This window comes from Symphodus melops, assembly GCF_947650265.1.
Source record: "Symphodus melops genome assembly, chromosome: 8".
Lineage (NCBI taxonomy): Eukaryota > Metazoa > Chordata > Actinopteri > Labriformes > Labridae > Symphodus > Symphodus melops.
This window is the reverse complement of record NC_136698.1, coordinates 1,521,943-1,538,904: the sequence shown is the minus strand read 5'-3', so window position 1 is coordinate 1,538,904 and position 16,962 is coordinate 1,521,943. Positions and strand designations below refer to the sequence as shown.

Sequence of the window (16,962 nt, the reverse complement as noted above, 5' to 3'; positions counted from 1 at the left end):
AAAAAAGAGGACGAGCCGATTCCAAGCAGGATATTGGGTTTCAACTGTGAAGAAAGTGTAGCTCCAGTCCCACAAAGACCCACTGAATACTTTTCCTTTGAATGTTGATCTTTTTTCAGACATGAGGAAAAGTAAAGTGCCATAAAAATCTGCTCTTTTTTCTTTTTCCAGTGTTCTCTGATTTTTCTCTGCAGAGCATGACAAGAAAACCCTTTTTCTTTTCAAGTTTTGTGACGGTGGTTATGTTTTCTTTTTTTTATACAGCGTTGTTGTTCCCACTGCCTGTTGGAAGATAAAAAAGCCTAAATATAGTGTATATAGAAGGGGCTGAGCAGTTTGTGCACTGATCTGTCTGAATGTAACTCTGCTGCTGTGAGCCTGCGTCTGTCTGCTCATCAGCTCTTCTTCATTTTCATCTCTTTCTCTGCACAGTGCACCCGTTTCTCCTCTTTTGGTGTGCACATTAGAAGAGTGTTTTCTACATTATGGAAGTATCCACAATAAATGTTTTTAACTTGCTGGCTCAATGGGTTTTTGTGTGCTGCCTTTTTAGAAGTATACGTGTACAATGAGGCTGATGCATACTGGAATAACACCAGAAGCAATAAATGCATCAGTCTGTTTTTGTTTCTCCTCCCGCTGAAATAAAAGTTGTGAATCTTTAAAAAGAGGCTTAAATTAAAGTCTCATTGTCTTTTAAGTGGGTGACCTTTTGCACAATAAGTAGAATAGAATAGAATGCCTTTATTGTCATTATACAAATTGTACAACGAGATGACTTGGCTTCACCTTAAAGTGCACACAGCTGAGAACAAAAAAACAACAACAACAAGCGTATGGGTCAAAAAGAAAAAAGAGTGACCCTAGTTAACGGAAGGTGGGATATGTGTGGTAGGACTCCTTACATATTTGCACAGAATGAAAGTGAAGTGACATGAACTATGATGTGATTCCTCAGTCAGTCCCTGATGGATGAAGCTCTCCTCAGCTTGCAGAGCTTCTCCATGTACAAGATGGTGGAGGTTCATCGTCTGTGGATCATCAGGACACAGCTGCTCCTCTCTGCACCACCATCGTCCTGACCGCTCACATTCTGTCAGATATCATCATCAGCACCTAATGAGAGAAGACAGATCACAGAAATCATCAATCTTCTTCTACACAGACTCCCGTCATCAGCTGAAAGTCATCAGAGTCCAGATTTACAGCTTTAATGAAGCAAGGCAACTTTATTTATGTCACACATTTCAACAACAAGGCAAATCAAAGTGCTTCACACAAGACATCGAAAGCATCACGACAGAGGAAAAAACATTCAAATAGAACATTTAAACAACACTGACATTATGAAATCTGTAAAATCGTATTAAAATAGTTTAGTTAAAGGCAGCTGTGAACAGGCGAGTCTTCAACCTCAATTTAAAAGAGCTGAGAGTTTCAGCTGACCTGCAGTTTTCTGGAAGTTTGTTCCAGATATACAGAGCATAGAAACTGAACGCTGCTTCTCCATGTTTGGTTCTGACTCTGGGGACAGACAGCAGACCTGGACCAGACCACCTGAGCGGTCTGGATGGTTCGTAGTTAATCAGAAGGTCAATAATGTATTTTGGCCCTAAACCATTCTGCACTTTATAAACCAGCAAGCAGGATTTGAAAATCTATTCTCTGACAGACTGGCAGCCAGTGTAAAGACCTCAGAACTGGACTGGTGTGGTCCAGGTTCTTGGTTTTGGTGAGGACTCTAGCAGCAGCGTTGTGGATCAGCTGCAGTTGTCTGACTGATGTTTTAGGCAGACCTGTAAAGACACTGTTACAGTAATCAAGACCACTGAAGATAAAAGCATGGACGAGTTTGTCCAGGTCCTGCTGGGACACCAGTCCTCTGATTCTTCATATATTTTAGCTGATAGTAGTCTGACTTTATAACTGTCAGTTAGTAATATAATGTGGTCAAATATAATGAGATCAAGTCAAACTAAGACTGAGGATCTGCCTCTGTCTGTGTTTAAACACATGTTACTATAGTCAGTTCTAAAGTGAACTCACTAAAAACCTGGGTATGTTGAACTCTCTTCTTAGTTTAGACCTTAGAAAAGGATTTATTCCACAAGAAAACCAGAATCTAAATATATTTATGACCTTTGATGAGGGTTTACTAGAGGACACAGAGACTGACCACAGAGTCTCCAGTCGATAGTTTGGATTCTCCTGAAGATCACACAGCAGCTTCACTCCTGAATCCTGCAGCTCGTTGTCACTCATGCTCAGCTCTCTGAGATGGGAGGGGTTGGACTTCAGAGCTGAGGCCAGAGAAGAACAGCTGATCTCTGACAAACTGCAGCCCCACAACCTGAATAAAGAATAAAAGATGTAGATGTAGAGTAAATGTAAAAATAATGTATAATCCAGTCACATGTGTTCAGCTTGTGATGAGTATCTCAACATCACTTTGTCCTGATGAATTAAGTTTTCTCTAAATGATTAGAGGATCATTTCTGATTGTGTATTCACTAAATCTAAATCCTCCAAATGTCAGCTCAACATTCATCCAGCTGTTCATGTGCACAGATGAAGAACAGGCTGCTGATCTCAGTCAGCTCTGTGATGTTACTACATTTATCAAATCACACATTATTCAATCACAAGTCTTCATGATTTCACTTCTTAACAGAACCAGAGGAAACCAGAGAGGCTTCATGTGCACCTTGTTCAACTTTACTTCACAGAGTCATAAAAACATGTTCACATCTAATTTTTAAATTATTCAAAAACTTGAAAAAAATAAAATTTTCGGAAATAATTTAATTTTTTAAGATTTAAATTCAGACAAACAATGAAAATATATGAATCCTGAAATGTGCAACAATGGAGGATGTGGATTGAAAAGATCCAAATAAATGACACAGTCAGTGATCTGACCTCAGAGTCTCCAGTCTGCAGTTTGGACTCTGCAGATAATCACACAGCAGCTTCACTCCTGAATCCTGCAGTTTGTTCTGACTCAGGTTCAGCTCTCTGAGATGGGAGGGGTTGGACTTCAGAGCTGAGGCCAGAGAAGAACAGCTGATCTCTGACAAACTGCAGAGAGTCAATCTGAATAAAGAATAAAAGATGTAAATGTAGATGACAGTGAGCTTTATACATGAATGTGTGATGTTGTCCAGCATGAGGTCCAGCATATATGACAATAAAATAAGACAATCCATCCAAACACATGTCCCGTCATGATGTGATCTGTTACTAAAGGACAGTTCATGGAGGTTTGTCAGAGTCCTCTCTACAGTCCTAAATGTCTTTGTGCTGCTCTTCTCTGGATCTGTGTATTTCATATGGAGCTTGTTTGGAAGTTAAAGGTGATGAGAGGCTCATGAACTGTTTGTGATTATCACCACACATTCTTTAAACCTGTGAGCCATACAGGAAGCTGTTCTTAGATCAGCGGCTCGACCATCTAACAATCTAATGAGTCATGAAGGCAGGCGGGAAAAACACAACATGACGCCCAGAAATATGAGATTAGCAGACCCTCTTCAGTGGACTCAGGAGGTCAGTGGGGGCTGGGAGCAGAGCTGCTGCTAATGTTAGCTTGTTTCATGCTGCTCAGCTTGTTTTTAGGTTAGGATTCACACAGTGTTCATCATTCCTGAGGTGTTTAACAGCAGCACAGACTCAAAGAAAGAAAAGGTGTCTGACCCCAGAGTCTCCAGTCTGCAGTTTGGACTCTGCAGATATTCACACAGCAGCTTCACTCCTGAATCCTGTAGTCTGTTCTCACTCAGCTCCAGCTCTCTGAGATGGGAGGGGTTGGACTTCAGAGCTGAGGCCAGAGAAGAACAGCTGATCTCTGACAACCTGCATTCAATCAATCTGAATAAAGAATAAAAGATGTAAATGTAGATGACAGTGAGCTTTATACATGAATGTGTGATGCTGTCCACATGAACACACTGATGTGATCATCATCTGTTCATTCCAACATTAAAGGACTTCATTAGGATGGATTAATACTTCAGTTCTTCCTGACAGGGACGCTTCCAGCACCTCCAGGACCCATGAAAAGATGTCACATTGAGCCCCTACCACACCCCAAACTAACCCTGAGAATTTATATACCCATACCTCCATCACACCAATGACCTATTGAGACTTTAGAGAACTATGTTTTGTTTTACACCATTAAAATGGGAAATAAATAATCACTGTAATATTTCCTCATAATTTAAAAATAATATAAACTTTCTAATATTTTCACCTTTCACACATTTGAAACATTTCTAGCAGCATTTTTAACTTTTTAACCTTCTATATGTTCTACATGCTTTAACTGTCTAACAGTGATCTCATTGGTTCAATAATTACATAAAAACTGTCTGACTGTAAACATTTATTAAATCTGAATTAGATTGTGCCACACTTGTCATCATGACTTTAAAATGAGGCTGTAATAGCTCTTCTAAGTTCACTTCCATTCTTCTAACACTACAGATAACTCTTTCTTACTGCCATGTTATATTTTTATTAAATAGGTTTGTATGAAATCGTGTCTATGAAAGGGATTAATAAGATATATCTATAGAAAAAACACAGATATGATCCAAATGATGTTCTTGGCTGAATTCCTCTAACAGCTGGTTTAATCTGCAGCCTGCAACACCACTCACTCTCACTGTTGACTTGAATCAATCCAGTTGACAGGTGCAGGCAGACTAAACCACTCTGCACATTCAGTAGGGGTGAGAGAGGCCTCTAACAGAGACTCAACATTTTAACCAGAATGGAATTCTGTATGTTTGTTTATTAATTTAAACACTTTTAGTTATCTTGTTGCAGTTATAACTTGGAGAAAAAAGCTTAAGAAAAAATAAATGTTTATTTCAGGCCCATTATTGGCCCCCCTCCACACTTTCCCCCACTACGATGCCCCTCCTCCAGGATAATTCTTATTTTCAAACACTCAAAGCTCCTGTGAGGAACTTTCATTATGCGTCTGTTTTGGCGCCCCCTGTGGACAAAGTCAAACCTCTTCTCTCTTTACTGATGTTGTTCTGTACAGTATTCACTAATAAAAAAACTCCTCCGGCTTTCTTTAAACTATACAAACTATGAATCAGTGTGAATCTCTTCTGTAGGAAATGTAAAGAAAATCTTTTCCAGACAGCGTCCTGTGATTCTCCTCATATGTCAGCGACCAGCTGGAAACAGACAGACCTTTAAAAAGGATTTTATAATGTTGGTGGTCTCATTGACTTTAGACAATCATCAAGAGAAATCCAGATTACTTTCAGTGTGTTTCATCAGCAGATCAAACCTCCTCACAGTATGTTTAAATCACAGACTTGATTTGATATATAATCATAAAAACATGAACGATATGACAGAGAGGAAGAATGATCCATAAACAGATGTACCTGAGATCTCTTGAAAAGTGGACTCTCATTAGGAATGATGAGGTCCAGCATATATGACAATAAAATCAGACAATCCATCCAAACACATGTCCCGTCATTATGTGATCTGTTACTAAAGGACAGTTCATGGAGGTTTGTCAGAGTCCTCTCTACACTCCTAAATGTCTCTGTGCTGCTCTTCTCTGGATCTGTGTATTTCATATGGAGCTTGTTTGGAAGTTAAAGGTGATGAGAGGCTCATGAACTGTTTGTGATTATCACCACACATTCTTTAAACCTGTGAGCCATACAGGAAGCTGTTCTTAGATCAGAGGCTCGACCATCTAACATCTAATGAGTCATGAAGGCAGGCGGGAAAAACACAACATGAGATTAGCAGACCCTCTTCAGTGGACTCAGGAGGTCACTGGGGGCTGGGAGCAGAGCTGCTGCTAATGTTAGCTTGTTTCATGCTGCTCAGCTTGTTTTTAGGTTAGGATTCACACAGTGTTCATCATTCCTGAGGTGTTTAACAGCAGCACAGACTCAAAGAATGAAAAGGTGTCTGACCCCAGAATCGCCAGTCTGCTGTTTGGACTCTGCAGATATTCACACAGCAGCTTCACTCCTGAATCCTGCAGGTTGTTCTCACTCAGCTCCAGCTCTCTGAGATGGGAGGGGTTGGACTTCAGAGCTGAGGCCAGAGAAGAACAGCTGATCTCTGACAAACTGCAGCTCAACAATCTGAATAAAGAATAAACGATGTAAATGTAGATGACAATGAGCTTTATACATGAATGTGTGATGTTGTCCACATGAACACACTGATGTGATCATCATCTGTTCATTCCAACATTAAAGGACTTCATTAGGATGGATTAATATTTCAGTTCTTCCTGACAGGGACGCTTCCAGCACCTCCAGGACCCATGAAAAGATATCACATTGAGCCCCTACCACACCCCAAACTAACCCTGAGAATTTGTATATCCATACCTCCATCACACCAATGACCTATTGAGACTTTAGAGAACTATGTTTTTTTGACACCATTAAAATGGGAAATAAATAATAACTATAATATTTCCTCATAGTTTAAAAATAAAGTTTCGAATATCTTCCCCTTTCACACATTTGAAACATTTCTAGCAGCATTCTAACTTTTTAACTTTCTATATGTTCTGCATGCTTTAACTGTCTAAAAGTGATCTCATTGGTTCAATAATTACATAAAAACTGTCTGACTGTAAACATTTAATAAATCTGAATTAGATTGTGCCACACTTGTCATCATGACTTTAAAATGAGGCTGTAATAGTTTTTGTCCCTCCACGTGGTGTGAATAACAATAAAAGGTCGGCTTTATTAGACACCAGGAAACTTCACTGTGATGGTTTTATAACATCAGCATCACGTTCAGAGTTTACCTCTGGGTTTAAGATAGTTTAAAGTGGTTGAAGATAAATTATTACAGTGCTAACTTCTATGATCTGCATCCCTTTTCCTTTTCTTTTTTTATAAACAATGTTTTATAGGACTGTTACAATTAATCGTATTAAATCATCAAATAACAGCAAATCATCTCCACACACATCATACAAGAATATATAAAAGCAATGTTCACCTTCTTCACACACACAATAAAAAGAAATGAAATAAATGCTCATTTGTATAACACATCTAGTATGCAAACATTCCTAATGGGTGAAGCCTTGGCCTAGAAGAGAGGTCTGCAGGTGGTCCCCAACCTTCACTGGGTGTTTCGACCCTTATCCACAACACCCTCCAGTTGGCGGGTCATCTGTAGTGTTGGAGTTTCCTCCCTAGGTCAACCACCATTTCCCATCTCTGGGCTGACTGCAGGAGATTCTGCCTGGCTGGGTTGTGGGAAGCCGTTCTATGGCCCTCTTTCACAAAAGCGATAGTGCTCAACAGCGGTCTTGCTTTGGCTGGTTGCTTCTTCCTACTCTCTTGTTCCAGGATGTCTCCGAGCACTGATAGCACCCTATCGTGACGCCACCTGTATCTCCCCTGTGTCAGTGCTGTCTTGCACCTTGACAGGATGTGTGCCATTGTTCCTTTTCCACCACACAACCTGCACAACTGGTCCTCCCTCATCCCCCACCTGTGCAAATTGACTGGGGTCGGTAGGGTATCGTACACTGCTCGGTGTAGAAAGGATATCCGGAAGGGCTCCAGCCACCACATTTCACTCCATGTGATGGTTCTCTTGGGGAGGTTCCACCTTGTCCAGGCACTCTGAGTTGCGAGCTCGATGGATTTTGCTCTTCTCCCTTCTTCTTCTTCAAGGTTTCGGACTTCATCCTGGATCAAGGTTCTCCTTTCCCTAGGGGTTGACTTTGACCACTGCTGGAAGTGTGTGGTTCCTAGACCCTGTCTTCCAGTGCAAGGGTTACCAATGATGTCTTTGGTCCTGAGCGAACTTTCTGCCTGGTTGATCGCCGTGCTGGCGGCCCACTTACGGCCAGATCTTGTCCTGACTCCTGCTTCCCTGGTGAGTTGATCCTGAGAGTCTCTATATGTCAATGACAGTCTGCACTTGACGACTTTTAACTCCTCAACCACTGATGACATTGGAAGCTGGAGCTGGCCTGATCTTATGTAGAGCCCCAAGGATGTAAAACTTGGGGGTACTCCCAACCATCTTCGAAGGTGCTTGTTGAACTTCCTCTCCATTTCTTCAACAGTTGATAGGGGTACCTCATATATGGTGAGATGCCACATGAGTCTTGGGAGCAGGCCATGTTGGTAAATTCAGCACTTGTATTTCCCAGGCAGGCCAGACTTGTCAATCTTCGTCAGACATTCTTCGACTTGTTTCCCTGTGTTGGAGATGCTGTTTTTGTCTGACAGGGAGTCATCATACCACTTCCCAAGGCATTTAATTGGGTTCCCCTGGATGTTTGGGATCACTTCCCCTTGAACTCGTAGCTCACACCTTCCAGTTACTTTGCCCTTTTGGATCACCATGCTCCTTGATTTCATGGGCTTGAAAGCCATTTTAGCCCAGGTGGCCATGCAATCCAGTTCTTCCAAGACCCATCTTGCCTGCACGTGAGTTGGTGGATGTTTTTTTTGGATGTTTTGTTTTCTTTGAGTGAGTTTTCTTTTTGCCTTTTTGTCAAAATAAACATTTTTTGTATTTTACTTGCAATTTGGTCCTCCTCCCTGTTTTCTGCCGGTAACTCGTGATAATTTTATTCATTAACAATTTTCAAAATGATGAGAGGCTCATGAACTGTTTGTGATTATCACCAAACATTTTTTTAACATGTGAGCCATACAGGAAGCTGTTCTTAGATCAGAGGCTCGACCATCTAACAATCTAATGAGTCATGAAGGCCGGTGGGAAAAACACAACATGACGCCCAGAAACATGAGATTAGCAGACCCTCTTCAGTGGACTCAGGAGGTCAGTGGGGGCTGGGAGCAGAGCTGCTGCTAATGTTAGCTTGTTTCATGCTGCTCAGCTTGTTTTTAGGTTAGGATTCACACAGTGTTCATCATTCCTGAGGTGTTTAACAGCAGCACAGACTCAAAGAAAGAAAAGGTGTCTGACCTCAGAGTCTCCAGTCTGCAGTTTGGACTCTGCAGATAATCACACAGCAGCTTCACTCCTGAATCCTGCAGGTTGTTCTGATTCAGCTCCAGCTCTCTGAGATGGGAGGGGTTGGACTTCAGAGCTGAGGCCAGAGAAGAACAGTTGATCTCTGACAAACTGCAGTCCCACAATCTGAATAAAGAATAAAAGAAGAATGAAAATAATGTATAATCCAGTCACATGTGTTCAGGTTGTGATGAGTATCTCAACATCAGGATCATTTCTGATTGTGTATTCACTAAATCCTCCAAATGTCAGCTCAACATTCATCCAGCTGTTCATGTGCACAGATGAAGAACAGGCTGCTGATCTCAGTCAGCTCTGTGATGTTACTACATTTATCAAATCACACATTAGTGAATCACAAGTCTTCATGATTTCACTTAACAGAACCAGAGGAAACCAGAGGCTTCATGTGCATGTTTTCTCCATATCATCATAATCAGTATGTCTTTTTCTCCTCTTACTATCTGTCCTTCTTAACCCCGCCCCGCCTCTCTCCCGCTCTGAGTGACACTAAACCCCGCCCCCACTCCCTCATAACAACAAGACATCATGGAGGCAGACAGAGACGAGAGTAGCGCTACCAAAGAGGAGTTGGTTAGTAAAAAGAAAAGCACGGGCTGTATAATTTGGAGATGGTTCGGGTTTAAAATATCGGACGAGCAGCACGATAATGTATTTTGTCGAGAGTGCCAAAAACAGGTAGCAACAAAAAGTTCAAGCACGACAAACCTCTTCCACCATTTCGAAAAGCGCCACAAAGTTCAGTATGAAGAGTGTGTAAAACTACATGCTGCAAACCAGAACTTGAGACAGAAAGAAATTAGTACCTAAAATGATTTTCTGAGAGCAAGGATGTCATGTTCTGGGGTTTTGTTGTGCTTCCCATGTGTGTGTGTGTTGGTTTTTCTCCCTGTCTGTCTGCTCCTCCTGTGCTTCCCTTCTCCCCTTGCTCTTTATTGGAGTCAGGGGCGTCCACAGGGGAACCGGATCTAATCAGCGTTGCTTTGAGGCCTGCTCTCTCCCTGCAGTCGGCGCCAGATTATTGTTCTTCTCCAAGCGGTTTGTACTCCTTGTGTCAGCTATGTTTCGTGTTTTCCTTGTGGACTTAACCCTCTCGTGTTTTTCCCTCTCGTCAGCTCCCAAACCCACAGAAGAAAATATCAAGATAGATATCGAATGTCGTGGTTCAGAAAAAAAATAGATATATATTTTGGTCGATATCGCCCAGCCCTAGTCTGTTTATGACTCTTAGCTCTGGTGAATGCTAAACACACCACCCAGCTGATGGAGTTCACTCTGAACCAGTTCCATCATCACTGACATCATCAGGTCACGTGGCTGCTACAGGTGGAGAAGCTAGCAGCAGGTAGCAATTAGCAGAAGTGCCTGGATAGCTGGTTAGCATCAGATAGCTGACAGACAGCAGAGTGGGGATTTCCACACAGCACTTTAATTCTCCAAGACTTGATATGGAGCACACAGAGCCAGGTCTCTACGGCTCTATATTCACTCATCAAACATGAGCAGTGATATAAAGACGTGACCTGCACTAACTCCTCACTGAGGGTCAGAGTCCTCTCACCGTCTCACACACATGAAGATGGATGTCAGAGATCCACTCTTTCTATCACAAACTCAGAACAGAGGCTCCACCTGGTGGAGCCGTTTGGAACTACAACAACATTCAGCCCTTTCTGACTGATGGAGCACAATGTTGAGTCTGTGAACACAGAAAATATCCCATCACATACTTCATTTCTATCCTTTGAGTCAGTCTACAAACTGTTCAGACATTTAGAAGGATTGATGTGAAATAAATACATTTGATCAGATTTTAATACAGGAGAAGACAAAACATGCAACAGTCAATACTAAGCCAAGTTCACCATCACACACACACACACACACACACACCCACACACACCCACACACACATTACATTACAGTCTGTGATCTTACATCAGAGTCTCCAGTCTGCAGTTTGGACTCTGCAGTCCCTCACACAGCAGCTTCACTCCTGAATCCAGCAGCTTGTTCCAGCTCAGGTCCAGCTCTCTGAGATGGGAGGGGTTGGACCACAGAGCTGAGGCCACGACGTCACAGTGAATCTCTGAGAGTCCACAGTGAGAAAGTCTGTTGTGACATATGAAAAGAAAAATATGACTTCTAAAAGAATTGTTTGATATTTACATTTCAGATTTGATGATTAAACAGTCAGACAGGTCCTGTTTGGTCTTACCCAGGGGTTTCCAACCAGTCGATCGTGGTCGACAAGTAGACTAAGGACGGATTCTTAGTTGTTCCTGAGACGTTTAGTCATTATAGAATACAATTATAAAATAGAAATGTCAGTGTTTCCCACACATAGATAATACCTGGGAGAGCCACCCTCGTAAATTTATGGCCGTCCAAGTTTATCTCTCACCTGTTTTTGTTTAATTTTGAATGTGTTCATAAAATTGTTGCTTCCACATGCGAAAGAGAGCCGGGAAGAGCAAAACTTATTTTTTTTTAAAAATCTCTCTCGACTCCTGCAGAGAAATAAGACACAGCTGAACCAAGAGTGCAGCATCACATCAGTTTCAGAGAAAGAGAGAGAGAGAAGGTCCACTGTCCGTTCACCTCTCATGTAAATGCACCAGCTGAGGAGCCTTGATCCAATCAAAACTGAAGCTTGTCATTGCTTCTTTTTAAAAATGTTCATGTACAGTTGCTACCTGCTGATTCTGTGCTGAACTCTATAAAGAACAGAATATCAAGAGTGTGGATAAATTCAGCAGATTCAAGTTGTTTTTGGCAAAAAAAACAACATTAATGTTGGAGGAAAAACATTTCACATAAATACAAACCTAACATTTAAATCAACTGTAAGATTAGAGTAAGAAAATAAAAAGTATGTTAGTAAATGTATTGTATTATTGTGTAGGACTCACAGAACTGTCATTTATAATATCTGGACTTATTTTCTGTTTGTTGTGTGTTTATTAAATGCATGAAGGCTGTCAGCAATGTCTACAGCTCTGTATGTGGACTTCTAGATCTCTGCAGACTGGAAACTTTATGAGCAGATCTTGGTTCAAAAAAGGTTGGGCACTGAAGGTGTGACTTCTAAACATTTAAACGTTTAGTGAAACACTAAAGGTTTAAACGTTATTAGTTGTTTTTTTAAACATGTGGTAACGTGCCCATGTCACTGCACAAAGCACAGAGTAACAGCTGTTAGAAGAGAGATGTACTTGTTACTCCCTCTCTCTCTGCTGATGTGATTCTGCACTCTTGGTTTTTCTCGGAGGTTCTGCTGCGTCTGATCTCTCAGCAGGAGTCAAGAGTAAACTTTTTCTTTAAACCTGATTCATGCTTCTTGAGGAGGGGGCGCACGGTCCCTGTGACCCGTCAAGTCCTTTCATACTGATTGTGTTCAGAGCGGCTCAAAGAACGGACCTCTTCAGTGGTCCTCCTGAGGAACCGTGAGGTCCTCCCCCAGGTTTATTAGTAAATGAAAAATTAAATAAAAACAGGATGGAAACATAAGCTACTTGGGTGGACAGAAATATACCAGGCATCATCTATATGTAGGAAACAATGTTTATGTAACAAGCCAGATGCCGCCCAATTTTTCAACTCAGGACAAAAAGCTAAAAAAACATCAGGTGTGAAAAAAACTACGACTGACAATTTCCCCTGAACATGAACAGTGGAAGACTATTTGGTGAACAGTGAGGATTATATTTAGTTTGAATTAAAATAAGTAAGTTAGTACATGACACTGATTTATAATACTCATCACATCTGGACTTACTTTGCCTTCCTGCAGTTCCTCACAGCTGGAATCAGTCTCAGTCGTCCCTGGTCTGATGTCTTGTACTTCCGCAGGTCCAACTCATCCAGAACCTCCTCTGACATCTGCAGCATGTAGGCCAGAGCAGAGCAGTGGATCACAGAGAGCTTCTTCCCTGATCTGTTCTCTGACTTCAGAAACTCCTGGATCTCCTGATGGACTGAGAGGTCCTTCATCTCCATCAGACAGTGGAGGATGTTGATGCTTCTGTCAGGAGAGATATTGGTCTTCTTCTTCTTCTTCTTCTTCTTCTTCTTCTTCTTCTTCTTCTTCTTCTTCTTCTTCTTCAGGTTGTTGATGACTCCCTGGATCATTTCTGGACTGATGTCTGTCTGACCCAGCAGGCCCCCTAAGAGTCTCTGGTTTGACTCCAGAGACAGTCCATGAAGGAAACGAACAAACAGGTCCAGGTGACCATTTTTACTTTTCATGGATTTCTCCATGGCTCTACTCAGAAAGACTTTCAAACAAGTGTTGTCTACTTCGCCTCTGTCGCTGTATCCTTCGTCTTCACTCTCATCATCTTCACTGCTTCCTCTGTCCCCGAATTCTTCGTCTTCACTCTCATCATCTTCACTGCTTCCTCTGTCCCCGAATTCTTCGTCTTCACTCTCATCATCTTCACTGCTTTCTGACATTGGATCAATTGAATCCTTATACATACTTTTGGATTCTCCCAGAAAAGCCTCCAGTACTGTTGTGTTCCTGTTGGTGAAACAGTGGAACATGTAGACTGCAGCCAGAAACTCCTGAACGCTCAGATGAACAAAGCAGTAGACTGTTTTCTGGAAGATCACACTCTCTGTTTTGAAGATCTCTGTACAAACTCCTGAGTACACCGAGGCCTCTGTGACATCCAGACCACACCGCTCCAGGTCTTCTTGGTAGAACAGGATGTTTCCATCCTCCAGATGTTCAAACGCCAGCCTCCCCAGCTTCAGAAGAAGTTCCCTGTCAGCCTCCGTCAGCTCATGTGGACTCACCTGATGTCCCTCACCGTACTTATTCTTCTTCCTCTGTGTCTGAACCAGCAGGAAGTGTGAGTACATGTCAGTCAGGGTCTTGGGCAGCTCTCCTCTCTGCTCTGTGCTCATCATGTGCTCCAGAACTGTGGCAGTGATCCAGCAGAAGACCGGGATCAGACACATGATGTGGAGGCTCCTGGATGTCTGGATGTGTGAGATGATTCTGCTGGACACATCTTCATCACTGAACCTCCTCCTGAAGTACTCCTCCTTCTGGGCGTCAGTGAAGCCTTGTACTTCTGTTACCCTGTCAACACATGAAGGAGGGATCTGATTGGCTGCTGCAGGTCGAGAAGTGATCCAGATGAGAGCTGAGGGGAGCAGATTCCCCTTGATGAGGTTTGTGAACAGTGTGTTTAACGATGACTTCTGTGTGACATCAGACACAACCTCCCTGTTTGTGAAGTCCAATGACAGTCTGCTTTCATCCAGGCCGTCAAAGATGAACAACAGTTTACAGACAGCGAGCGTCTCTGCTGCTAACTTCTGTAATGTTGGATGGAAAACACGGAGCAGTTCAAGAAGACTGTAGTGCTGATCTCTGACCAAGTTCAGCTCCCTGAATGAAAGCAGGATCAGCAGACTGACGTCTTGGTTCTCTGAGCCCTCGGCCCAGTCCAGAGTGAACTTCTGCACTGAGAAGGTTTTTCCAACACCAGCCACGCCGTTTGTCAGAACCACTCTGATGGGTTTCTGTTGGTCGGGTTGAGCTCCTGTCTTTGGTTCCTGTTGGTCGGGTTGAGCTCCTGTCTTTGGTTCCTGTTGGTCGGGTTGAGCTCCTGTCTTTGGTTCCTGTTGGTCGGGTTGAGCTCCTGTCTTTGGTTCCTGTTGGTCGGGTTGAGCTCCTGTCTTTGGTTCCTGTTGGTCGGGTTGAACTTCTGTCTTTGGTTCCTGTTGGTCGGGTTGAGCTCCTGTCTTTGGTTCCTGTTGGTCAGGTTGAGCTCCTGTCTTTGGTTTCTGTTGGTCGGGTTGAGCTTCTGTCTTTGGTTCCTGTTGGTCGGGTTGAGCTCCTGTCTTTGGTTCCTGTTGGTCGGGTTGAGCTCCTGTCTTTGGTTCCTGTTGGTCGGGTTGAGCTCCTGTCTTTGGTTCCTGTTGGTCGGGTAAGGCTTTAAAGATGTCCTGGCACTTGATTGGAGTCTCATGGACGGTCTTCTTTTCAGAGGCTGTCTCCATCTGTCTCACCTCATGTTGGGTGTTCACCTCTTCTCTCTGCCCCTCTGTGATGTGGAGCTCAGTGTAGATCCTGTTGAGGTGGATTCTACTTCCTGTTTCATCACTTCCTTCAGTCACACGTTCACATCTCGTCCTCAGACTGACCTTATGTTGATCTAAAACCTCCTGCTGACCTCTATCTACTGAAAGAGAGAATGATACAATCTGATTATTGTTTTCAGATATTTTTGTAAAAGAAGTAAAAAGAGTTTTAATTTATAGACTTTTGACATTGACCAATAAAAGTTGTGTTTTAGGAGATCACAGAAGCACAAAGGTGTAAAGTCTTACTTCGTTCAGAGCTGCTCTGACTGACTGTCTGCGGTCCAGATCCTGTTCTGGATCTTTCTCCACACTGAGGACAGGACGAGTCTCCTGCTGAACCAGACTGGTCCCAGTATGAGGTGATGCACTGTCTGCAGAACCAGTGTCCACAGCTGGTAGAGACGGGATCCTTCAGGACGTCCTGACACTCAGGACAGGACGTCTGCTCCTCTCTAACATGAGTCCTCTTCGTCCCCCTGTGAAGACATGTCTTTAGAACTAAACTGATTCACCCAGGAGAGCAGAAATATGTCTGCATGTTAAAGCTAAATGCATCAATTTGTGTCAAATTAGGTCACATTCATAAAAAACGTTGATCTCTTTGAAGTTCGGAAACATGTTGAACATTTACAATCCTACAAAAACGAGTAACACTCTTTAACACAATATAAGACATTAAAAACATGCTGGAAGACCAATAGCCAATAGGAACGCAAGCTGACTGAAGCAGGAAGCACAACAAACATTACCATGGCGACTACAGCAAACAGGAAGCATAAAGTTAGATGGATGTTATAAATTCAGGACCAACTTTTTGATTCATGGCAACAACACAAGTGTTTTAAAAACGAGTCTGTAAAACAAACCACAATCACACTGACGAAGAAATGAGTTTGACCAAAATGTTTACCGTAAAGGATGTACGAGCTAGCAGCTAGCCACATTTAGTTTGCGTGTCATGATTTGTCATCATGTGTGGGCTAAAAATCCTTTAGTGTGTGTCAGGCATTAGATTAGATTACAGCTTTACAAGGAAACATGTGAAGTGAAAATGAGTAGTTAAGTTTTCTTACTTTGTGTCTGAGGGTCCAGGTTCAATACTGAAATGTGGATTTTCATCTTTGGACCGATCACTCTTCAGAGACACACAGCTGGGTACAGGAGACTCTGGTCTCTCAAATCTGCAAGAACAAACAAGTTTTAAATGTCTATGACGTGAATGTTTGATCAACTCTCTGATGATAATGATATAAAAGAAGCTGTAAATACAAAAAGGGCGACACAGCTGTGGATGATGAGAAGGTTTCCAGGTCTGTTTCTTTTATCAGGAGGCTTACTTTAAGTGGGAAGGTAAAGGTTCAGCTCTGAAGTCTATCCCCCAATCTTTGGACCAATCACTCTTCAGAGACACACAGCTGGGTACAGGAGACTCTGCTCTGTCCTCCACATTCATGTTCTGATCTGAAGTCAGTCTGAGAGGAAAAACAGGAACACTCACTGTGAGATCAAAGTTCAACAAACAAGAGAAGGCAGTAACAGTTTGATCGGCAGACATACTTCAGTAAAGTTAGAAAGATATTCACACATTCTTCGGATCAATAACTCATCAGAGGAACATTACTTTTACAAAAACCGACACCTCTTTACAATCACAGCAACGTAGACTGCACGCTACAAGCGGATCTTCCTTCAAACGAGCCGTCCTCTCGCGCTGGGGAAGCCAGAGATGGGGGTTATAGGCTGAGGGGGCCGTTCAACTTAAAACACCAACGGGCACGAACAATGTTAAAACGTTTTTGTCTTTCTGTTTGTGGAGTGAGGTTGTGG

General features: G+C 42.5%; 1 protein-coding gene across 1 annotated transcript in view; it reads right to left on the bottom strand.

Moving 5' to 3' along the window:
- Window positions 1-729: 729 nt before the first annotated feature.
- The window catches only part of LOC306828627 (uncharacterized protein), an 18,252-nt gene continuing 2,019 nt past the window's right edge, over window positions 730-16,962 (bottom strand). The window contains exons 2-12 of the mRNA XM_079351154.1: window positions 16,473-16,607; window positions 16,209-16,316; window positions 15,382-15,611; window positions 12,815-15,233; window positions 10,975-11,148; window positions 8,968-9,141; window positions 5,958-6,131; window positions 3,694-3,867; window positions 2,920-3,093; window positions 2,177-2,350; window positions 730-1,116 (exon numbers count right to left, since the gene is read on the bottom strand). Coding sequence (XP_079207280.1) covers window positions 1,110-1,116; window positions 2,177-2,350; window positions 2,920-3,093; window positions 3,694-3,867; window positions 5,958-6,131; window positions 8,968-9,141; window positions 10,975-11,148; window positions 12,815-15,233; window positions 15,382-15,611; window positions 16,209-16,316; window positions 16,473-16,588 — 3,924 coding nt within the window. The 5' untranslated portion in view covers window positions 16,589-16,607 and the 3' untranslated portion in view covers window positions 730-1,109. The remainder of the gene's footprint in view (window positions 1,117-2,176; window positions 2,351-2,919; window positions 3,094-3,693; window positions 3,868-5,957; window positions 6,132-8,967; window positions 9,142-10,974; window positions 11,149-12,814; window positions 15,234-15,381; window positions 15,612-16,208; window positions 16,317-16,472; window positions 16,608-16,962) is intronic.